At 37.1% G+C, this 25,747-nt stretch overlaps 1 protein-coding gene across 4 annotated transcripts in view; it reads left to right on the plus strand.

Annotated features, from left to right (window-relative positions):
• UBQLN1 (ubiquilin 1) overlaps nt 1-25,747 on the plus strand; it is a 56,967-nt gene that overhangs the window by 23,690 nt on the left and 7,530 nt on the right. For all 4 annotated transcript variants that reach the window (XM_036737812.1, XM_036737810.1, XM_036737811.1 and 1 more), the window contains exons 2-7: nt 8,726-8,877; nt 18,534-18,649; nt 20,422-20,684; nt 21,367-21,525; nt 21,715-21,961; nt 24,178-24,320. In XM_036737812.1, coding sequence (XP_036593707.1) covers nt 8,726-8,877; nt 18,534-18,649; nt 20,422-20,684; nt 21,367-21,525; nt 21,715-21,961; nt 24,178-24,320 — 1,080 coding nt within the window. The remainder of the gene's footprint in view (nt 1-8,725; nt 8,878-18,533; nt 18,650-20,421; nt 20,685-21,366; nt 21,526-21,714; nt 21,962-24,177; nt 24,321-25,747) is intronic.

Below are 25,747 nucleotides of genomic sequence, written 5' to 3' on the forward strand. Positions count from 1 at the left end.
TTTTGTGTGTTTATTTGGAAAATAATGTAATCACTACGACTTTAACTCTTGTATGACAGATGAAACATGTAAAATTTTCAAAATTTTCTTATTTTTTTTCCATATATTTCCACCACCCCTTTTTTTCTTTATTTAAAATTTATTTAATATATTTAGTTTTCAGCATTGATTTTCACAAGAGTTTGAATTACAAATTTTCTCCCCATTTCTACCCTCCCCCCCACTCCAAGATGGCGTATATTCTGGTTGCCCTGTTCCCCAGTCAGCCCTCCCTTCTGTCACCCCACTTCACCCCCATCCTCTTTTCCCTTACTTTCTTGTAGGGCAAGATAGATTTCTGTGCCCCATTGCCTGTATATCTTATTTCCCACTTGCATGCAAAAACAACTTTTTTTTTAATATCTGCTTTTAAAACTTTGAGTTCCAAATTCTCTCCCCTCTTCCCTCCCCACCCACCCTCCCTAAGAAGTGAAGCAATTCAACATAGGCTACATGGGTATTATTATGTATAACTCTTCCACAATACTCATGTTGTGAAAGACTAAGTATATTTTGCTCCTTCCCAACCCATCCCCCTTTATTGAATTTTCTCCCTTGACCCTGTCCCCTTTCCAAAGTGTTTGTTTTTGATTACCTCCACCCCCATTTGCCCTCCCCTCCATCATTCCCCCCCTCCTTTTTTTTTTTATCTTCCTCCCTCTTCTTTCCTGTGGGGTAAGATACCCAATTGGGTATGTATGGTATTCCCTCCTCAGGCCAAATCTGATGAGAGCAAGGTTCACTCATTTCCCCCTCACCTGTCCTCTCCCCTCTGTGTGGGACAACAGACCACCGGCTCAAATTAAAAAAACAGGTGTCTCGGTTTTCTCAAGGTAGAAACAAAACAGAAGTTTTATTTGATCAAGTCTCGCGAGAATTGGGCATCTCCCACTACCAGGGTGGAGATGGTAGTGCAGAGAGGCAAGGGGGAGAAGGCAAGCAAGGGGATATATAACCTTGTACAAACAATTCTAAGAAATTCCACCCCTAGAGGCTGGACCCCTGTCCCTATTTGCTGGGACAGGTGGCCTCACAATCTATCCCAGAATAAGTTTACCCAATACTAGCATAGAAACTACAGAATAACCTTACAGGGAAATTTCAATGTTAAGATGACGGCATGGGAGTAGGCTAGGGGAGAGGGGGAGACCACCTGATTTCCCCGAAATCATATGATTTACAGGAAAACGAAACTTAGGCCTAGTGGGGTCTACATCCTAACTAAATTTGTACTATTTGAATATTACCTTGCCTGATTTATTCATGGGAAGCTTTCACAATCTTGTATCCCACACACCTCCTCCCACAGAACTGTTTCCTCTTGCCACCTTTATGCGAGATAATCCATCCCATTCTATCTCTCCCTATCTCCCTCTATATATTCCTCTCTCATCCCTTAATTTGATTTTATTTCTTTTAGATATCTTCCCTTCATCTTCAACTCACCCTGTGTCCGCTCTCTCTCTCTTTATATATATATATATATATACACACACACATACATATATACACACATACCCATTCACATATATATGTATATATATAATAAACACACACACACATATATAATATATATATATATATATATATATATATATATATATATATATATATATATATATATATATATGCATATTCCCTTCAGCTACTCTAATACTGAGATCTCATGAATCATACACGTCATCTTTCCATGTAGGAATGTAAACAAAACAGTTGAACTTTAGTAAGTCCCTTGCAATTTCTTTCTCTTGTTCTTTTTCTTGATTACCTTTTCATGCTTCTCTTGATTCTTGTGTTTGAAAATCAGATTTTCTATTCAGCTCTGGTCTTTTCACTGAGAAAGCTTGAAAGTCCTCTATCTTATTGAAAGTCCGTATTTTGCCTTGGAGCATGATACTCACTTTTGCTGGGTAGGTGATTCTTGGTTTTAATCCTAGCTCCATTGATCTCTGGAATATCATATTCCAAGCCCTTCGATGTCTTAATGTAGAACCTGCCAGTTCTTGTGTTATTCTGATTGTGTTTCCACAATACTCAAATTGTTTCTTTCTGGCTGCTTGTAGTATTTTCTCCTTGACCTGGAAGCTCTGGAATTTGGCGACAATATTCCTAGGAGATTTCTTTTTGGGATCTATTTGAGGAGGCACTCGATGGATTCTTTCAATTTCTACTTTGCCCTGTGGCTCTAGGATATCAGGGCAGTTGTCCTTGATAATTTCTTGAAAGATGATATCTAGGCTCTTTTTTTGATCATGGCTTTCAGGTAGTCCAATAATTTTTAAATTGTCTCTCCTGGATCTATTTTCCGGGTCAGTGGTTTTTCCAATGAGATATTTGACATTCCATTTTTTCATTCCTTTGGTTCTGTTTTATAATATCTTGATTTCTCATAAAGTCACTAGCTTCCACTTGCTCCAATCTAATTTTTAAGGTAGTATTTTCTTCAGTGGTCTTTTGGACCTCCTTTTCCATTTGGGTAATTCTGCCTTTCAAGGCATTCGTCTCCTCATTGGCTTTTTGGAGCTCTTTTGTCATTTGAGTTAGTCTGTTTTTTAAGGTGTTGTTTTCTTCAGTATATTTTTCAGTATTTTTTTGGGTCTCCTTTAGCAAGTCATTGACTTGTTTTTCATGGTTTTCTCGCATCCTTCTCATTTCTCTTCCCAATTTTTCCTCTACTTCTCTAACTTGCTTTTCCAAATCTTTTTTGAGCTCTTCCATGGCCTGGGACCAGTTCATGTTTTTCTTGGAGGCTTTTGTTGTAGGCTCTTTGACTTTGTTAACTTCTTCTGTCTGTATGTTTTGGTCTTCTTTGTCACCAAAGAAAGAATCCAAAGTCTGAGACTGAATCTGGGTGCGTTTTTGCTGCTTGGCCGTATTCCCAGCCAACTAACTTGACCCTTGAGTTTTTCAGTAGAGTATGACTGCTTGTAGAGTTTAGAGAACTAAACTCGCCTGGGGGGATGCGCCAGCTCTGTCACACCAGCACTACTCCTTCCTCAAGAACCCCCAACCCGGACTGGACTTAGATCTTCAGCAGGTTCTTCACTCCTGCTCTGATCCGCCACTTAATTCCTCCCACCAGGTGGGCCTGGGGCCAGAAGCAACTGAACTTCTGTAGCTTTCCCACCTCCACTGCCCTGGGGGTGGTGGCCGAACCGGGAACTCCTGCCACTCCCTCAGCTTTTCCCACTGACCTTCTCTGTTGTCTTTGGTGTTTGTGGGTTGAGAAGTCTGGTAACCACCGCAGCTCACTGATTCAGGGTGCTAAGGCATGCTCCACCTGGCTCCTGGTCTGGTTGGTCCATGCTGCTCATGCTGGGCTCTGCTGCGCTCAGCTCCACTTGCAGCTCCGTGTGGGATAGACCTCGCCCAGAGACCATCCAGGCTGTCCTGGGCTGGAGCCCTCCTTCCCTCTGCTGTTTTGTGGGTTCTGCAGTTCTAGAATTGGTTCAGAGCCATTTTCTATAGGTTTTTGGAGGGACTCGGTGGGGAGCTCATGCTAGTCCCTGCTTTCCAGCTGCCATCTTGGCTCCACCCCCCCCACCCCCTTATTTTTATTCAATGTCCCTCAATTGCACCCGAGGCTACTACAACCCCTTAGATAGTTCCAGCACCCTCCAGGGGCGCGATATAGCCCATTTTGGGAACCTATCTATCTAGCTTAACAAAGAAAATAAAGTGTTCCCTGGAAGAATAGGAAAAGTGTTTTAAAATGAAAACGGGCAGAAAGATCTGAAGAAGCAAAGAGGAGTCAAAACCTGTATTAGGAGGTTGAGGGTAAAAGCCTATAATGTAGAGGAGAAGGGGAAGGAAGACCGTTGACCCTCTAGGTCTGTGGAATACATTGTGTGATCCTCTTGTTTTACTTATGAAGACTGAGGCCCAGAGAGTTTCAGTGAATTTCCAGAAGTTTAATTCAAATGTAATGTACCTTTTGTGCCGGTCTGGGGTAGAGGAGCCTGTTAGATTAGGAACCGTATTCAGATTTGGCCTTGCTGTGTAACTCACATCACTTATACTCCGAGCCTCAATTTTCTCATTTTTAAAATGCGGATTGCTGCAACAACTACAGGGTTGTTGTGAATATCAAATGAGGTAATGCCTGTAAAGTATTTTACAAACTTTAAAATCTTGTAGCAACGTTAGCTCTTATTAAGTAGAATGGTACATGAAAACGATATTTCTAGGAGGAAATAAAGTAAAAATTAGGGGAAGGCAGTGCGGGCCAAGGCTGTGAGAGTATTTGAACAGAGATAAATTAGAGAAACAGAAACATTGCGGTGTCAGTACAACACGTACCACTGACCCAGCAATTTAAAATAGCTAAGTTCTAGAAGCAGTCCTTAAATTTGTCAAAACAGTATAAAATAGTGGTGAAAATTCCAATATTTGGACATTTCTAGACTGTTCTTAACGATTAAATTGGAGCATTTTTTGTTTGTTTTTTTGTTTTTACTTGTTGGCAATTCATTGTTCAGAAAGGTAGAGAGGGAGGTCAACGACAGTAATTGCTCTTCTGGACTTGATACTGATCCACAAGGAAAAGCTTGATACTCAGGTAGAAGCCTTGGACGGAAATGACACCTTAGAGTTCACCAAAGAAAGGACACAACCCAAGATTTTATAGAGCTTAACCAACTCAAGGTGTAGGGTAGGTTTTTGAGAACAGATTTTTCATGGCACAAATAGAAATTATTTCTATGCGAAATAAAGAGGAGCATGATCAAAAAACAGTAAAGTTGAATAAATGAGAAAGTTGTCCTTTACTATATATTTTTAAAAATGCGTGGAATATGTCAACAGGGACAGGTAATTATGGACGAATGCAAAAATTATGACATTGTAAGATTAGTGTCTGGAGAGCTAAAAGTTCAAGATCTGTATTAGCTGGTAATGAATACTTGAAGGTTTATGGAAGATCAAAGAATGACCTTGAAGTTGGATGGGACAGTCCTAACCTGACAGAGAAAAGGAAGAACTACCCAATTACCAAAGTGATTGTTTGGACAGGGAACAATAAATTGAAAAAGATTATTAGGGAATAAAGCCCTAAGATGGGATAGTAAGAAAGCATTTAGATGACGTCATTGAGTTGCCTTTTTTTTGAGGCAGTTGGGGCTAAGAGTTGCCCAGGGTCACTCTGAGACTAGATTTGAGCTTAGGTCCTCCTCACTCCAGGGCCGGGGGTTCTATCCACTGCACCACCTAGCTGCCCCTTGAGGTTAGATTGCTAGGTTTTTAAAAGAATTTGTGGATGTGAACACTGAATGGTAATATTTTATGTACATACATAGACATATGTGTATATGTATATAAACACATGTGTATATATACAAATGTGTTCTCTCTCTCTCGACCAGGTCCTACAAAAAAATAATAGTCCGAGCCTTTAAGGTAGTGCTGTAATCAACATTTCTTGAAATTATCCTGATGAAATCTGATATGTGAATGGTGGCAATCTAGTGTTCAGTTAACCTTTAGTGTAGCACAAAAGTGGAAGCCCTTTGTGTTCTCCTTGTTCTCAGCCTCCCCCTTTCCCTTGTGATTTCACCATTGACCCAGACCATGAGGCCCAGATTATGAAGGACCAGTCTATATTTTATCTGAGCCAGAAACACAAGCCCTTTCAGGAGTTTGTGAAGCAGCTTTTAATGGGGTTCCTTCTGAACTTTGATGTCTCTGAGTGGCCAACCAAACACAAAGTTGCTTTTGTGTTTGGTGGGCCACTCTGAATATATATCTTTTCCCTTTGGTCTGTGACATTGTCTGACTAGGTTTTTCAAGCTTAATGAAAATATTTTTGAGAGTTAAGTCATGTTTTTTATTTTTTCCCAGTATTGAGTATAGTATTACAACCTAGTTCATAGGGTCCTCACCTATCTTACATGAGCTATGATATCTGCCAAAGGGTGAAATTTGAATTTGGCAGGATTAATGTTGAGTTCCTGAGGGACAATATCTTCACTCAAAGGAGTTTAAGTGTATCCCCATATAAGCAGTGTTCTGATACCATAGTTCAAACAATCCCAGAGATCAGGCACTTCCTTGATGACATAAATACTGATTTCTCCATTTTTAACGGCTCCTTTGAAGGTCTTACCTTAGAAGAATCATCTCCTCAGATGTTCAAATGAAGTTGAGGAGGGAGGCATTTGGAAAGGACTAAACTCAGGTTCCTATCTTTACTCATTTCTGTGTATGCCTAGAACCGCAGTAGAATTATTAGTTGTGGAAGGTAACCCATCTCGCTCCTACTCAAGGAGCCGTCACTTGTAAGCGACAGAGATAAAAGAGAAAGTAAAGCCAGTTTTCTCATACCAACGGAATCTGGCTACATCTTCATTATTTCACACCCATGGTCTGTGCCTTCGCAAATAAGGAAGGGAGGCATGTTTCTTCATCACTTATTTGGGTTCCAATTTGGTCATTATAATTATAGTGTTGATTTCTGAGTTTTTTGTTGTTTTTGTGGATATTATTTTCCTAGTTCTATTTATTTTACTTTGCACTAATTTGTGTAGGTCTTTCTTCATAGTCATCATTAATAACATAGCTCTAGACCTAGAAGGGACTTGAAAGGCCATCCGTCTGACCTCCTTATTTTACAAATGAGGACACAAGTCCAGAGAGTGACTTGCTCAGAGGTGGGATTTGAACCCAGGTCCCTGATTCTAGAGCCAGTGATTATCTTTCCATTGTACTAGTATTCATGGCCTTACAGTGTATAAAGGTCATTGGGATTCTTCCCCTGACAAAAAAATCACGTTATAGGAACACTACTTGGAAGCTATATAAAGTAAATCAAAACAGTAATGATTTTATCATCTAAGACCTTCATTACTGAGATTGATGAATAATTATCTCTCTTCTCCTACCCACCCACATATAGATTGATTTTTTTTCCCCCTTAATAGATGGTCGGGAAATTTATGGGGTCATTGAATAAAAGGGTGTGTAGGGGAAAACTTAGTGTCTTGGGAAGGTTTAAATGAAAGATGCAGGGTTTAAGTAGCTGTTTGGAGGATGCCCAGATAAGTATAAATGTGAGGTAAATTTGGAAGACAGCGCATTTTAATGTTAAGGAATTATCTGGAAAAAGGCCAAGAGGCTGGCCTGGTCACGATTGATTAGACAAAGGGTTATTTGAGAGGAGTGAAATAGATGTGGAAAGAAAAATGAGGCTTGGTAACCAGGTGAAGGATGTGCTTAGAAAAAGAGATGAGGATGTTAGAACTGAGTAAAAAGCTATTTTGGGACCAGGAGGGAGTTGTCCTACTGATTCAACATTCAAAGATGTTGATTTTTGGTAGCATGTAAGTTAGAGGGGGACAGTGCTGTGGGTAGGAAATGGGGAAGAGGGAGGAAGTAAAAGTAGTTTTAGCATATGAGATCAGAATCTTGGACTGCATCTATGGGGATCAAAACTAAAATAAGAAAGTTAACGTATTTGAAGAAGTGATGTGATTTCAGAGTTGAAGGGACTTCAGTTGCCATGTAGTCCAAACTCATACCTGAAAAAGAAACCTCTCTACAGAATACTTGAGCAAGTGATGATATATTCTTTGCTTTAAGAGTTAGAGCTGAGGTGAGATAGGTGAGGGTGCTACCTCCTGATGAGTCATCCCAACTTTTGACTAGGTCTGATTATTAGGAAGTTTCTGTTAAACTCAGAAGGCTGCCTTTCTGTAACTATCTTTTGTTTCTTTTTCTCTCCTGGGGACAACTACAACATTCCCTCTGTTCTGTGACAGCCTTTCAGATACTTAAGGATGACTAACATGTTTAGTGAGTGGATGGAGTGGAGTGCAGGAGTTAGTAGTCACGGAGATCTGGGTTCAAATTGTTTCTGACACTTAATTTCCTTATCTGTAAAATAAGGATAATAGGCTACCTTACAGGGTTGTTGTATGGCTCAAATGAAATAAAATGTTTTGCAAATCTTAAATTTAAATAATGTTATGGTATTATTAAACATTCTCAATTCCTTCAATCAATGCTTACATGGTAAGAACTCACCCTTACCATCCTGGTTATCATTATCAGGATATTGTCTAGCTTATGAAAATCTTTCCTAAAACATGGTAACCAGAACCCAAACATGTTATTGGTAATAGATTACATAGAATTAATTAATAGAAAACAGAATGTAAAGGTTGTAATTGTTGTAATTGAGGAATTATATAAAAGTTCCTTGCTTGAGAGATTAGAAAAATGTTTAGCATTTTCCAATTCCTTAAAGCTTTTTTTTTTATCATTTCCAACTTTACAAACATCAACAAACATGAATATGTATTTATAGAAAGAAGATTGTATGACACCATAAATCTGTCTCATTTTTAAAGTATATATTAAATTTAACCTGGTTGTTCCAACACTGCTTTGCTTACTTGAGTTCCCTTCTGCTCTATGCATTTTTTCTTTCCCTTCTTCATTCCTCCCTTATTTCTGTCCTCCATCAAAAAACAAACCCAACACTTTCCTTTATAATAAATAAGTATAGTTAAGTAAAACACATGCACTCATTGGCCATGTCTGAAAATGCCCCTCACTCTTCAGGAGTCATGATTGGTCATTGCATCGATCCTAACTCTAACTCATAGGGAGATCGTACATTTTTTCTACTACTTTGTTTAAAGTCACATTAAATCTTGTAATGCATATTAATTTCACTCTTTATTTTATTTAGTTTAAGGAAAAAATCTCCAAACGATTCAAGTCCCATCCTGATCAACTTGTGTTGATATTTGCTGGAAAAATTTTAAAAGATCAAGATACTTTGAGCCAGCATGGAATACATGATGGACTTACTGTTCACCTTGTCATAAAAACACAAAACAGGTAAGCTTTGAATAAACAATATAGGAATATTTTTCTGTCAGTATCTCCCTATTCCTGATAATCTGCTATTTCCCTGTATACACTCTCTGAGAAATTCAGTTTCTCTTTTACTGCTGTTGACTGTAATTACTGTGTTATAAGACCAAAGTTGTTGGATGAAATTATGTTTACTAGTAGCTAACTGGTGATTAAAGGGTTAATAACTTAGGTTTTTTTTTTTTTTTTTGGATCTCCTAGTGCTTTGCCACACTGATTTTTAATGTGATATTGAAACTCATTAATGTTTATATGTCCGAACTTTGAATTATAGAAACAATGTTATTTTAAGCAAACTGAAACAATAAATTCAGACTGCAATTCTATCATTTTGAAATCAGTTGGTGGCAGAAATGTAAATGGAACCTAACCAATCTTCTCGAAGTCTGTGACAGCATAAATTTTGCAGTTTCCAACAGTTCGTTTAGTTTTCTGCCAACTGTAGAGGAAAGGTTACTAAATATACTAATAAATATTAGTCTTTAAGAGAATTTTGCTTAATTCTTCTGAATGTTAGCAACCAGGACAAGTGTATTTGAAACAAAAGTCTTAGTTTATTGGGGTAGGGCTGTAATTAATCTGATCTATAGCTTTGGGTTATTTAGAATTCTTTTTAGAATTTAGAATTCTCTGATGAGGATAGCTACTGTTCTTTGGAACTATGGAGTTGTATTAACTTTAATTCTCAACATCATACATAACATAAACCTTGATATCAAATAGACTTATTTTTAATAGATTGACTTACTGCTTTCCTTCAGACGCATTAGCAATTCCTTGTGGTTAGACTATGTTTTCCTACCGAAATTGATAACTGATTTATCTCAGTAGTGTTCTCTCCATCTTCGCTAGAGCCCTTTCTCTCTTGTCTTTTTACCATTCACTCCTTGGCAAACCCCAACCCTTGATTATTCCTGTCATTTACCTCCTTTGTTCCTACTTATATACTGCCGAATAAAGGTGGAGGAAAATTGAACCATATTTAGTCCACTACAAATTTGTTATCTAACCTTAATAGTAGCAAGACAGTCTCTCTTAAATCCGTAATCTCAAATAAGATAAAATTTAAAAGTGCTTAACACAGTGACTAGCACATTTTTAATAAATGCTTCTGTTTTTCTATCTCCTACCACTCCCCAAATAGTGGTTGTTCCAGTCCCTTACTAAGTCTTCTACATCAGTACCCCTTCCTGAGGATTGTATCTCACACCTGGGCAGAAAAATAAATAAATTAAGCCCATTTTTTTGAGCTCTCATTTCTCCTTTTCTTGTCATTCACACCCCAGACTTCATGCCTTGCTATCTCCTCCTTCACTGATGAAGAGCTGAACTTACTCCTTGACAAGGCCAATCCCTCTGCATGTGTCTTTGATCCTGTCCTTACCTATATTCTCCAGTAGATTGACTCAGTATTATTCCTGTTCTCACTTTTCTGTCTCTTTAGTTCTTTCCCCTGCTGGTGTAAACATATCTCCCTTATCCTTTTAAAACAATTAAAAAAAAAACGTTTACTATCCCCATTAGCCATCATCTTGTATGTTTCCTCCTCATTTTAGCTAAATGCCTTGAAAAAAGCCCTTATATACTCAATGCTTCTACCCTGCACCCCCTATTCTTCTACTCTCTGCATTCTGGTTTTCTAATCTCTCCTAATTCAAGTAAAAATGTTCTTTCAAAATTTGCCAGTGATTTCTTAATTAATTGCCCATTCTAATGATCTTTTCTTAGTCCTGAATGAATATTTTTTCCTCTCTGGGTTTTCATGTCGCTATTTTTCCTTGGTTCTTCTCCTGCCGTTCTGACAGCTTCTTGTTAGTTTCTTTGCTGGATCTTGATCCATGTCATATCCACTCGCTGAGTATCTCTCCTAAGCCTTCTCCTATTTACTTGGTGATTGCATCAACTCCCATGGATTCATTTCTGTTTATGAGGGTCACGTCTAACTAGCTGTAGTCTGTCTCCTGAGTTCTAACACTGTGTCATTGACTATTGAATGTTTTGAACAGATTGTCTAGTTGACAACTCAAACTCACCATCCTGCAAACCTACTTCGTTATCTTTTCTCCCAGACCCACCTTTCTTCCAAACTTCTGTATTCCTGTTGAGTGAGCTTCCATCTTTCTAGTCATCTAGTTTTGCAACTTTGCTGTTACTCTCAGCTCCTTAGTGTGGCCCCACATGTCTGATCATTGTGCACATCTTTTCATTTCTTACTCCACAGCTTCTCATAAATATGAGCCCTTCTCTTCACATAGTTCAGGCAGGCCCTCATCTTCTCTTGCTTACATTGTTTCATTAGCCTCTGAATTGGGTCTCCCTGTCTTAAGTTTCTCCTCATTTGCTGCCAAAGTGGTGTTTTTTTTTTTTTTTTAAATACAGATCTGATTATGCAACCCACCCCTGGAAACTCTAATGGGCTCCCTATAACCCATAGGATCAAATATAAGTCCTAATATTTTGTGTTTAAAGTTCTTCATAACTTGCCCCCCTCCTGTCTTTCCAGTCTTATACTTTATTCCCATCTTCGTACTATACACTTCAGACATAAACTGACTTGCTCGCTATTCCTCTCATATATTGTTCCACTTCTTGTCCCTTTACCTTTCTACCAGATTCCTTCAAAATTAAGCTGATTTTCCTTCTGTAGTACTTTCTTGGTCCCCCGACTGCTAGTGCTGCCTTCTGTGAAGTTTCCTTATATCTACTTTGTGTTTCTTGTTTATATACATATGTAGGTTCATGGTCTCTCCCCCGTTAGAATGTCAGCTTCTTGAATATAAAGACTTTTTGCATTTTCTTTGTGTCCTCAGCACTTAGCACAGTACCTGGCATGTACTAAGTTCTTAATGAATGTTTGTTGATTGATGACTGATTTTTGGTACAACGTGGGTCACTGAGGATTTTAAGGATGTCATAGATAAAGAGAAAACCAGATGCCAACAAGTACCACAATAAGTTGTGGTTTGGTTGAGTTGGAGGTGCCATTTATCACTTTTCTTGGGTCACTGACCTAGAACTACTGTAGAAGGGATGAGTATGAAGAGATTTAAGTTCTCAGTATAGTCAATTCCTAGTGACTCACATTAATGGATAAGTGTCCATGTTTTGCTTGTGTAAACAGGGCATTGTCTTAGGAAAACATAAGTGTTCTCTCTTGTCCCTCCTGCTGTTCTGCCCCTCCTGTCAGAGAAAAGAAGAAAAGCTAAATGGTTAGTCAGTTCTTATTGAGGTGGTAAATACCTTTAACAGAAGCATTGTGAATAGAGTTGGCCTCCGAAGAAGACCTGTCTCTGACAAGTGACTGGAGAGTTTTCCCCTGCCTTTGACAGGCTATATGGCCCTGGGCAAGTCGCTTAACTTTCAAGTGTCCCAGATAACTTTTTAGAATTATAGTTTGCAAAAACGGGTACCAGCCTACATTGGTAGAAGGAGTTCCATATTCCTCTGGTGTGGAGGTGGTGCTGTTCAGCTGCTGCAGCAGCAAGAAGCTGCTTCCAGAGCTCCAGCTGTGGTTGCTTCCCATCCCAGGCCCACCCAGTGGGAGGAGTCAAGCAGTAGATCTGAGTGGGAGTGCAGGGAGCACTTTGCTGGCACAGAAGCAGGGTTCTCTTGCTTTGCCTTGCTTGGATCTGGGTCACTAACCTGGTTGGCAGTTCTTGGGGGAGGAGGAACGCTAGTGTGGCAGACCCTGCCGTGTAGAAGTAGCTCTGGAAACAGCAACGCAATGCCCCTGAAGCTTGGGACAAAGCACTCATTTTGAAGGCAGTCATACCTCAAGGGTCAAGTAGTTGGCTGGGAACATGGCCAGACAGCAAAAGACTCAGACTATTGAATCTTTTTTGGTGACAAAGAAGATCAAAACATACAGCCAAAAGAAGTCATCAAAGTCAAAGAGCCCACATAAAAGCCTCCAAGAAAAATATGAATTGGTCTCAGGCCATGGAAGAGATCAAAAGGGATTTGGAAAAGCAAGTAAGAGAAGTAAAGGAAAAATTAGGAAGAGAAATTAGACTGATGGAAGAAAATCATGAAAAAGAAGTCAATGATTTGCTGAAGGAGACCCAAAAAAATACTGAAGAAAATAAAACCTTAAAAAATAGACTAACCCAAATGGCAAAAGAGCTCCAAAAAGCCAATGAGGAGAAGAATGCCTTAAAAGGAAGAATTAGGCAAATGGAAAAGGAGGTTCAAAAGGCCACTGAAGGAAATACTACCTTAAAAATTAGAATGGAGCAAGTGGAAGCTAGTGACTTTATAAGAAATCAAGACATTATAAAACAGAACCAAAGGAATGAAAAATGGAAGACGATGTGAAGTATCTCATTGGAAAAACCACTGACCTGGAGAATAGATCGAGGAGAGCTAATTTAAAAATTATTGGACTACCTGAAAGCCATGATCAAAAAAAGAGCCTAGACATCATCTTTCAAGAAATTAAGGAAAACTGCCCTGATATTCTAGAACCAGAGGGTAAAATAGAAATTGAAAGAATCCACTGATTGCCTCTTAAAAAAGTTCCCAAAAAGAAAACTCCTAGGAATATTATAGCCAAATCGCAGAGTTCCCAGGTCAAGGAGAAAATACTGCAAGCCACCAGAAAGAAGCAATTTGAGTATTGTGGAAACACAATCAGGATAATACAAGATCTTGCAGCTTTTACATTAAGGGATCGAAGGGCTTGGAATATGACATTCTGGAGGCCAAAGGAGCTAGGATTAAAACTAAGAATCACCTACCCAGCAAAACTGAGTATCATCAAAATATGGATTTTCAATAATATAGAGGACTTTCAAGCTTTCTCAGTGAAAAGACCAGAGCTGAATAGAAAATATGACTTTCAAATACAAGAATTAAGAGAAGCATGAAAGTAAACAGGAAAGAGAAATCATAAGGGACTTACTAAAGTTGAGTTATTTTGTTTACATTCCTACATGGAAAGATGATATATATAACTCATGAAACCTTTCTAAGTATAAGGGTAGTTGAAGCAAATACACACACACGGTGAGTTGAATATGAAGGGATGATATCTAAAAATAAATGCAATTAAGGGGTGAGAGAAATATATTGGGAGAAGGAGAAAGGGAGAGATAGAATAGGGTAAATTATCTCACATAAAAGTGGCAAGAAAGAGCAGTTCTATTGGAAGGGAAGAGGGGGCAGGTGAAAGGGAATGAGTAAATCTTGCTCTCATAAGACTTGACTTAAGGAGGAAATAACGTACACACTCAATTGGGTATCTTACCCTACAGAAAAGTAGGGGGGAAAGAGATAAAAGAGAGGGGATGATAAAAGGGCAGGCCAAGTAGGGGAAGGGGTAATCAAAACCAAACACTTCAAAAGGGACAGGGTCAAGGGAAAAAATTGAATAAAGGGGGACAGGATAGGATGGAGGGAAATTTTCACAACGTGACTATTATGGAAGTGTTTTGCATAATGATACATGTGTGACCTATGTTGAATTGCTTGCCTTCTCAAGGAGGGTAGGTGGGGAGGGAAGAAGGGAGAAAATTTGGAACTCAAAGTTCTAAAAACAACTGCTCAAAAAAAAGTTGTTTTTTTTTACTGCAACTGGGAAATGAGATATACAAGCAGTGGGGTATGGAAATCTATCTTGTCCTACAAGAAAATAAGGGGAAAGGGGATAAGTGGGGAGGAGTGGGGTGACGGAAGGGAGGGCAGACTGGGGAAAAAGGCAGTCAGAATATATGCCATCTTTGGGTGGGGGGAGGTTAGAAATGGGGAGAAATTTTGTAACTAAAAATCTTGTGGAAATCAATGTTGAAAACTAAAAAATATTAAAATAAAGAAATAAAGAAAAAAGTAATAATAAAAGAAAGAACTCCTTAAAAAAGCAGAATTGGCCAAACGGAAAAGGAGCTACAAAAGCTTGCTGAACAAAATAATTTTTTAAAAATTAGAACCAGGTAAGTAGAAGCTATTAATGCCACGAGACACCAAGAAACAATAAAATCAAATCCAAAGGGGAAAAAACAAAACGAAATATCTTACTGGAAAAGCAACTGACCTGGAAAATACATCAAAGAGAGATAACTTAGGAATTACTGGTTTACATGAAAGCCATGATCAAAAAAAGAGCACTGCCATCAGGTTTCAAGAAATTATGAAGGAAAACTGCCTTGATATCCTAGAGCCAGAGCGTAAAATAGGAAAGGAAAAAATTCTCTGATCACCTCCTGAAAGAGATCCCAAAATGAAAATTACCAGTAATATTGTAGCTAAATTTCAAAGCTCCCAGGTCAAAGAGAAAACATTGCAAATAGCCAGAAAGAAACTATTCAGGTATTGTAGAGCCTTGGCCAGGATCACATAAGATGTAGCAGCTTTTATGTTAAAGGTTCACAGGGCTTGTAATTTGATATTCTGGAGGGCAAAGGAACTAGGATTACAACCTAAGAATCACCTCTCCAGCAAAATTGAGTTTAATCCTTCAGGAGAAAAAATTGACATTTAATGAAATACAGGACTTTCAAGCATTCCTGATGAAAAGACCAGAACTGAATAGGGAATTTGACTTTCAAATACAAGACTCAAGAGAATATGACAAGGTAAATACGAAAGAGAAATCATAAGGGATTTAATAAGATTAAACTGTTAACATCGCTACATGGGAAGATGATACTTGTAATTCCTGAGAAGGGTATTATTATATTAGGACAGTTAAAAGCAATATACATAGAGGGCATCAGTATGAGTTGACTATGGGATGATAAAAAAAATAAAATGAAGGGGTGAGAGAGGGATGCATTGGGAAAAGGGGGACAGGAGAATGGGGTAAGTTATTTCACATAAAAAAGACTCAAAAAAAAGAGCTTTTACAGTTGCAGTGGATGATGGAGTGGTGGTGGCCCATGGTTGAACCTTACTCTCATCAGAATTGGCTCAAAGAGGGAAGACACATGGGCAGTAGGAGAGAAGGGGAATAAGAAGTGGGAGGTGAGGAGGGCAGTGCTGATAGAAGGGAGGGCAGATTGAGGGAGGTGCTGAGAAGCAAAACAGACTTTTCAGGAGGGATCGGGTGAAAGGAGAGAGGGAAAAGGATAAATGAGGGAAAAATGGGATGGAGGGAAATACACAGTAATCATAACTGTGAATGTGAATGGAAAGAACTTGCCCATAAAATGGAAGCAGGTAATAGGATGGATTAAAAACCAGAATCACAATATTTTGTTGTTTAGAAGAAACACAAAGAAGAGATACAAAATGAAGCAGAGAGATACAATAAACATAAGGGGTTGGAGCAGGAGTAGCAATTATCTTAGAGAAAGTAAAAGCAAAAATAGATCTGATTAAGAGAGAAACTAGAAAACTTAATTTTATTGAATGGTACCATAGAAAATGAAGTAATATCAGTCAGCACTAAATACATATGCACCTAATGTGTAGCATCCAAATTCTTAAAGAAGTTAAATGAGTTGCAGGAGGAAATAGAAAAGAAAACTATATTAGTGGAGGACCTCAGTGTTCCCCTTTTAGAGCAAGGTAAGTTTAACCATAAAGTAAACAAAAAAGTTAAGGATATATGTAGAATTTTAGGAAAGTTAGATATGATAGACCTCTGAAGAAGATTGAGTGGGACTTAAAGTCCTCACAAACATACACATAAAGGTCTCATTTCTCAAATATATAGATAACTGAGTCAGATTTCTAAGAATACAAGTCATTCCCCAATTGATAAATTGGTCACAGGATATGCAGAGGTATATATTCAGGAGAAGAAACCAAAGTTCTCTGTATTCATATGAAAAAATTCTAAATAGCAATAGAAATGCAAATTGAAACAATTCTGAGGTACTACTTCACACTCTCAGAATAGCTGATGTGACTGAAAGGAAAAAATGTTGGGAATATGGAAAAAATTGGGACACTTCATGCCCTTTTGGTGGAGTTGTGAACTGATCCAACCATTCTGGGGAGCAATTTAAAACTATGCTCAAAGGACTATGAAAGTGTTCGTGCCCAATGACCCAGTATAGACTCACTACTAGGTTTGTACTCCAAAGAGGTTTTTAAAAAAAGAGAATAGGACCTATATAAAGAATATTTATAGCAGCTCTTTTTTGTGGTGAGAAAGAGTTGGAAATTGATGGGATGCATATAAATTGCGGAATGTCTGACAAGTTGGTATATGATTGTGATGGAAAACTATACATATGCTGTAAGAGATGATGAACAGAATGGTTTCAGAAAAACCTGGGAAGATGTAAATGAACTGATACAAACAGAAATGAGCAGAAGCAGGAGAACATTGTATACAGTAACAGCAATATTGTATGATGATCAGCTGTGAATGACTAAGCTATTTTCAGCAATACTGTCCAACACCATTCAAGAGAATTCTGAAGGACTTATGAAAAATGCTGTCCAGCTCCTGAGAAAGAACTGATGAAGTCTGAATGCAGATCAAAGGATACTTAAAAAAAAAAAAGAACTTTATTTTCATTTTATTTTTTTGGTCTGTACTTTTTCTTTTACAACATGACTAATATGGAAATAAGTTTTGCATGACTCCACATGTATAATCTGTCAATATTTGCTTTCCTTCTCAGGGAGGGGAAGGAGAGAGAATTTGTAATGCAATAAAAGTTAAAGTTAAAAATTGTTATTACGTGTGATAGGGGAAAAGTTTTTAAAGATTTTATATTACTATAAACTAAATTTTTTTTTGGTGTTATACTTATTCCCAATGACATTGGCTAATTTGGGGGTGGGTGGAGCTAGTTTCTCTAATGTTTTCATGACTTAAGATAATTGCTCCATTGTCCCTTGAGCAATGTGATTTACGTTTGATGCTAGTTGCTTGTTTCTTTGATCATTTTGAATTGGTTTGAAAATTGACACCTTAGAAAGTAGGAAACTGGGAAACTGATATATTGTTGGTCTGATCATTCTGGAGAACAATTTAGAGCTATGCCAAAGGGCTATAAAATCTTACCCAGCAATACTACTAATAAATTCTGTAGCCAATAAAGAACAAAAGACAAGGACACAGATGTACAAAAATATTTATAGAAGCTTTTTTTGTGATCATAAAGAATTGGAAATTGAGGAGGTGCCTATGAATTGGGGAATGGCTGAACAAATTGTGGTGTGTGATTGTGATGGAATATTGTTTGATATAAGAAATACTGAAGAGGGTGGTTTCAGAAAAACCTGATGCAAAGTTAAATGAGCAGAATGAGAACATTGCACACAGTTAACAGCAGCATGGTAATGATCAACTATGAAAGACTTAGCCACTCTATTCAATACCATTATTCCCTAAATTCCAGGGAATTCATGATGAAAAATGCTATCCATATTCAGAAAAAGAACTGATTAATAACCCTGAGTGCAGATTAAAGCTTTTTTTAATACCTTTTGTGCAACATGGCTAATATGGAAATACGTTTTACGTGACTTCATGTCTAATAGGTAGCATATTGCTTGTCTTCCCAGTGGGTGTGGGGGGGCCTAGAGGGAAATGAATTAAAAATATATATAATTGGGAAATGTTTAACACAACAAATAAAAATATACCCCCAAATTGGCCCTTTAACATGGATTTCTGAAACTTTTAAAAATAGTGATTATGTTGTGGTTTAAATTTTTTTCCCTAGACCTCAGGATCATCCAGTTCAGCAAACAAACACCACTGGAAGTAATTCTACCACATCAGCATCTCCCAATAGTAACTCCACACCAGTTTCTACAAATAGTAACCCTTTTGGTTTAGGTAAGATTTTTTTTTTAAGTTTTCAAGTAAGCTTTAGTAGGGGAAAGGGAAAAAAATTATTGGCAAATTTCTAGGTGTTTTTATTCCAAAAATAGTTACATCTATAATTAGATGTTATGGAAGGGGGTAAATGTATTAAAATATGGAAGACCTCTGCTGTGATATTAGTCTTGAAAGGGGCAAGGACAAATGAATACCTTTAGAATAAGCTTTCTTTATCAGAGTTACAGAATTAAAAGAGATATAGAATGCCTTCTATCTTGGCCTACATAATTTATCCATGGAAGTTTAAATCTTGTTAAATTCTTTTTGGTTCAACCATTCATAATTTGTATTTATGTATGCACATATAAAAGTGTGTATATGGATACATGTGCATATCTATAGATCCAGAGATTTCTGAGAGAGAGAGTTGGCAGGTGAGTTTTATTCTGAATCTATGATTTTATCAGCATGCCTTGTTTATTTTTCTGAAAACTCCTACCAATTTCTACGAAATAAGAGGGTTGAGTAGGTGATCTCCCAAGACTTTTCAATTCAAAAATGACTTGGAAACTCCATTTATCACTTTTTCTTGGGTCACTGAAAGAATTACAGTATAAGAGATACGTTTTGAATAGATTTAGGTTCTGAGTATATAGTCAATTGATTATCTTGCTTATCTATACTGTTTTAATAGAAAGTCATTGTGTATTGCTTTTTGGTATTTGTGTCCGGTGCCTCTCTGCACATTATCTGGCAGGTAGTGGTAGTAGGTACTCAATAAATACTTAGCTGATTGATCTCTTGAGTGATTAGAATTAAGTCAGTCAAGATCATGGGTCTCCTTTGGTTTATTTCTTTGTTATATTCTGCCAAGATGAGATTCAGTATAGTAGTATCCTAAATCATAAACTTCTCAGGTTAATCTTAGAACAGTATGTATTCTAAACCTTAGTTTCACATAGAAAAGCCCTGTACCATCTGCTTAATTTTGTTTGAACTATTTGAGAATTTTTGAACATTAAAAAAAAAAAGGCCTTTTGTAGATGACACTATTCTACTCACCAGCCCTTGGGAATGTAATGGATTCCATATGTTCTGGTAACTTCTTAGGAAAATTAATTGCCTAATAATTCTGCCCTCTTCTTGATACCTGATGAACAACAGTTTGATTTGTTTTAGGCAGAGTTTATTAGCTTACTTATTTTGAATCTGTAGCAAATCCCTATTGTATAGTAGATGGCAGTTATAGTGTATTTGTTTTTCATGTTTATGCTTCCTTTCTTGTTTGGACTAGGCTTTGTAGAATAAATACTCAGTTTTCTGGCTGTCTTCACTATGTATACTTAAATATTAGATGAATTCATTATTTGATAAAAGTCACACAAACTTAAAAGATAAAAATTTCTTTCTCCTTTGCTTTGTAGAAGGAATTATTTTTGATTGTGTAAAGCAGAATGCAGAATTATAGACTTAAGTAACTGTCAGGTAATGGTTTTGAAATCAACTTTGCAAATTTAGTATTTCTGAGGATGGCTCTGTTACACATCTCACATTTTGGGTTAAGTACAGAAAATAATTCAACATCTTTTATAGAATTTATTCCGTAGTTTGGGCCAAACCAGTACTACATAGCAAACCAATGAAGAAAACAAATTTTCTTTAGAGGGCTCATAAAGTACATTGGATTTTAGTGTTTGGAGACCAGAAGAAAAATTTAAATATGAAAATGATATAGCTTTTAAAATCAAGCTGCTTTTGTATTTATGTTTTCCTCCCTTTGCTTTTAGGTGGCCTTGGAGGTCTTGCAGGTCTGAGTAGCTTGGGCTTGAATACATCCAACTTCTCTGAACTACAAAGTCAAATGCAGCGGCAGCTCATGTCCAACCCGGAAATGATGGTCCAGATTATGGAAAATCCCTTTGTTCAGAGCATGCTTTCAAATCCCGATCTGATGAGACAGTTAATTATGGCCAATCCTCAAATGCAGCAGTTAATACAACGAAATCCAGAGATTAGTCACATGATTAATAATCCAGATATAATGAGACAAGTATGTTGAAAATTCTTTTTGGTACAGTTAATGCCATTCATAATATATACCTATAAGTGTGTATATGTATGTAGGTACATGTGTACATCTATATATCTAGAGATTTCTTATTTATTTACAGATAGATAGTGTTGGCAGGTGAGTTTTGTTCTGAATCTGTAATTTCATCAGCATGCATTATCCTTTTTTCTGGAAATTCCCTCTACCAATGTAGATCTATAACTTGTCTGTAACTTAAAGTCTCAGTTGCTAGGGTATACTAAAAGGTTAAGTGTCTAGGCTGTGGTTATACAAAATTTAACCATTATGACACCCAAGTGTCACATTGTATGTGAGGTCTTGTGTATCTAACACTAAAGTCTGACTTTTTAAACTTGATCTGTGCACGATATAGTCATATATTATAATTTGTTTCCATTTGATACTCCAAGTTGTCATTAGTTATTAGAATAGCACCATAAAGTAATGCATTTGTCATTGATATAAGACCATTTACTTTTTCAAGTGTGGACTTAATGTGAATTCTTTAGAGTAAGACACTAATGAAAAAAAATGAGATTTTTTTCAACCACAGTGGACTGAAAAGCCTGTTAAATAACCCATGAAAATTGATAGAAATAAAGTAGTTTATGTGTGCCCTGAGTGGAGTTTTTAATGAGATGGAACATTCTTTTTCTTGAAGACCCTAGAACTTGCAAGAAATCCAGCAATGATGCAGGAAATGATGAGAAATCAAGACAGAGCCTTGAGTAATCTTGAAAGTATACCAGGCGGATACAATGCTTTGAGGCGTATGTACACTGATATTCAGGAACCAATGTTGAATGCAGCACAAGAACAGGTGAGAAACAGATTCCCAAATTTCATAAACTTAGGTACTACCTGTGATTTCATATATTGTATGGCTGAGGAGTATTTCATAATTAGGTTGTTGTATGTGAGAACTTGAGATAGCAGTTAAAGCAGAGGTTTAGCAATTGACTTAAACTTAATGATCCTTGTATTTTTTTCCCCCTTGTTCCTGCTACAGTTTGGTGGTAACCCATTTGCTTCATTGGTGAGCAATTCGCCCTCTGGTGAAGGAAGTCAGCCTTCCCGTACAGAGAATAGAGATCCTTTACCTAACCCATGGGCTCCACAGTCTGGTACCCAGAGTTCAACAACCAGCAGTAACACCACCAGCAATGTTGGTGGCACTGGTAGCAATGTTAGCAGTAGCACTACTAGCTCTACTGGACAGAGTAGTACTATGCCAAATTTGGGACCTGGAGTGGGAGGTAAGTTCAACATGAGCTTGTGTATTTTATCTTTCAACTTTAATCATCCAAGTGGTACAAAGATTTTTCTATTTTTTTCCTTTATACTATTTCCCTTGTATTTAGCATCATTTTAAATTTCTTCATTTTGAAAGCTCAGGTTGTAAAACCAAATGATAATTATCTAAGTACACAGAGTTGTGGTTTAGTTCTTTCATTGTCACAATGGTGCAATCCAAAGAACACAGAAATTTGAGTTGCATTTTCACATTATCACATCCTCTTATTACTGTGATGTAAGGGAAAACATGCTGTATTCAGTTCTGTGTGGAGAGCCTGAAGATGAAAGAAGCAACAGAATTTATGGTAAAATTGTTAATACCCTTAGCTTCTGAACTTGTCAGTTTAATCATTTTAGACTTCCGCTTCCTGTAGATGATGAGATAATTTTTTGCATTTTCCTAGAAATTTTTAAATGCCACTCAGCTAAATAGGAAGGTGGTTTAGTTTTATTGAGTGTTTTATATTATGCAGGTTTATAAGTTATACTAACTTTAGTTTAGTGTCTAGAATTTACCATGGGAGGTGTGCAGAAGGGGGAGGTATGCCTTTGTAGATTCAATTGTTTGTGAATGGAGGGTTTAAATTCTGAAGGACAGCATGTCCTCAAATGTTTATGTGAGATGTTTCCCAGGAAGGAAGGAAATGAAGGAGAAGGTATAAAAAAACGCAGTCCTGAAAATTTTGGTTGTTTTAAGTTGGTGCTGGCTGTTTGGCCCCAGATCATTGAGTTGACAGACATTTATAAGAGTCTGCTTTGGAGAGAGAGAGACAGAGAGAGAGAGAGAGACAGAGAGAGAGAATGGTGTCCTAATTGGATAGGGATTTGGCCTTGTAGGAAGGAAGACCTGATTTCAAGTCCCACCACTGAAATATAAGATCATACAGCCAGAGTGAGGGAAGGACCTTTGAATCCATATACTAATCCACTCATTTGACAAATGAGAAAATTGAAACCCTGGAACTATGGCTATGTGACTTTGGGGAAGTCATTTAATTTCTTAGTATTCCAGGCAGTTCCCAAACTCATCAACTTGTGGAACAGTTGATGGCATTGGTAGAAGTGTCCTCATTGGGAATTCCCTATACCAGGGAAGCCACGTTGTGGACTGAAAGCAAACAAAAACACGCTGTTATGTATAACGCGCTGTGTCAGGGACCGAGTTGTATTTGATATCTAAGATACAAAGGTAAATGAGACATGGTCCATGCTCTAAAGGAGCTTAAAGGGAGGATGAGGCACAGGCATAAGTAACTGCAGTTTGAGATCAAATGTGATAATTAAGTACTTTAAAGGTTCGCTGCCTTCACTTTATAGAATTTTGTCTGTATAAATGACTGAACAAATAAAGCATTGATTAAGCACTTACTGAGTACAAAGCACTATGCTAAGCAGGGTGATACAAATAGAAAAACAAGACTGTCTCTGCTCTCAGAGAGTGTGTGTTCTAGCGGGGAAGACAAAACATAGTAGGCTTTTAGCTATGTAGGCCAAATGTACGGGTCTTATGTAGTGACAAAGCAGATGTTAATGCTCCCTTTCTATTGTTATTTCCACGGATGAAATCATAACAGTTTATGATGTTGAACCATTTGACAGTATCATGTATTTCAAAATATAGTCTTAGTATTTGAGATACTGTCTGACATATTGCACCTTTTTGTAGAGGAATTATTTCTTTGCCATTCCCCTCTTTTTAATGACATTAAAGTGCTTTAATGACATAGTGCCCCTGAATTTTATATAATGAGATGGTTGCTATTTAAAGAAATAGTCATAGGATCATATATTTAGAGCTGGTGTCTCTTTTGAGGCTTTTGAGTCTGACCTTGTATCACAAATGAGCAAACTAAGGCTAAGTGATTAAGTGACTTGACCAAAATCAAGTGGGTGGCAAAGGCAAGATTTGAACCCAAGTCCTCTGATTCTCCAGTCAATAGTCTCTCCACACCCTCCCCCGCCATTTCATGACCCTTCATAATTTCTCCTTCATGATGATTGCTGTATATTTTTTCAGTGTCTACATTATACATTTATGTATTTACATGTTAAATATGGAAAGTGTTTTGTTGTGTAACAGTTAAACATTTACGTATTTAGACAATTCTAATTGTTTTAGAATTTAGTGGATTTCCCTTAGGAAAATCTGTATATGATTTCTTTATTTTATTTTAAGCTGGTATGTTCAACACACCAGGAATGCAGAGCTTATTGCAACAGATAACTGAAAATCCACAGCTTATGCAGAACATGTTATCTGCACCCTACATGAGGAGCATGATGCAGTCACTAAGCCAGAATCCTGATCTTGCTGCACAGGTATGTTCTAGACATTCCATGTTGTGTGAGTTGGGCATATTGTTAAATGTGTCTTCAGTTCTTTTACCTTCCAACAAATAATTTATGTATGATTAAAGCAGGAAAATCCTTCTTGAAATGAGACCATGTGGGTTCTGCTAATGTTTTAAAGTAGCAGTATGCTGCGTTTGGAAGGAATACACACCTAATGGTGAAATTTATTTTGTGATTATGCAAGGTTATTGAATTTGAAATTCTTCTGTATATTGAGTCATTTAGATTTAAAGGTAGATATGTCATCCTCTAAATTGGTGATTAAGAGTAGTAGAAATGTAGCCTGAATTTGTCTTAGCTTGGCAAAGAAAAAGTTACTAGGAGTCCTTTCATTTAATTACTAATCTTCACAAATTTGACCCTAAGGGTTTTATCCATAGGTACCTGTTTCACCCAATTTTAGTGACTCGTTTTGGTTTCTAAAGAGACAAAGTGGAATAGCAATGAGAGAAAGGCTACATACACTCAAATATGGAATTTACGTATGTAGTGAGTCTGTGAGAAAGAGCCCTTTGGATACTTTAAGATTTCCTGATCCATTTCTTTTTATTCTTATCTCTAAAAATGCCCCTTCCCCCCAACCTCCCTTTTCTTTAATCAAAGACCGTACCAATTAAAGACTCAGCTTGTGTTTAAACCTGTTGTGGTACTGGGCCAACCAATAGTATCAAGCCAATTTTTTTTAAGATTTTTTTTTTAATCTGAGAGACAGTGCTCTTGATTTAGCATCTTCTGTTTTATCCACATTTTTCTTTGTTCAGTTTTAATGACCAAAAGATAACTTTACATGTCAGGCATTTCTTTATGTTAAAAAGTTATCTTTTCATTAGAGAAAAAGTTGCCAAATAAAGTGACTGAAATCACGCACATAACCTTGGTTGTAGTCATTTTTGATAAGGAGTTAAACTAGAATGTTGAAGTTTTATAGATGGGAGATGCTTGTAGAATATGTAGAATACTTCTATCTTTGTGATTCTGAGATCATACCAGTTAAAGTGTTGGACAAATATTGTGGCATTTTAACGTGGACTTTAGAAATATGTAAGACCTAACATTTAATACATGCCCAAACGCATTTGCCTTCTGAAGCCAGTGTGGCGCCAAGGAAAATGAAACGAAAATAAGTCTTCTCATCTTAAGTCATTTAGTGACTTTTAGTCTATTGTGATGGACAGTATTCTCTCTTTGTACATGTTCTCAACCAGTAAGAGAGATTCTTTTGTCTATTAATTGTTTTGATTTCTAGTAAGTTAGTTTTTTGTTTAATGTTAATATTACAGAAAATCAGATGTACTTTTGAGTAGTCTAAAATACTTTTTGAGCTTGGACATAATTTAAATGATACATATCCGGAAATGTGAGTGGGAAGAAAATCTCAACAATATAATATTAAG

This window comes from Trichosurus vulpecula, chromosome 9, assembly GCF_011100635.1.
Source record: "Trichosurus vulpecula isolate mTriVul1 chromosome 9, mTriVul1.pri, whole genome shotgun sequence".
Classification (NCBI taxonomy): domain Eukaryota; kingdom Metazoa; phylum Chordata; class Mammalia; order Diprotodontia; family Phalangeridae; genus Trichosurus; species Trichosurus vulpecula.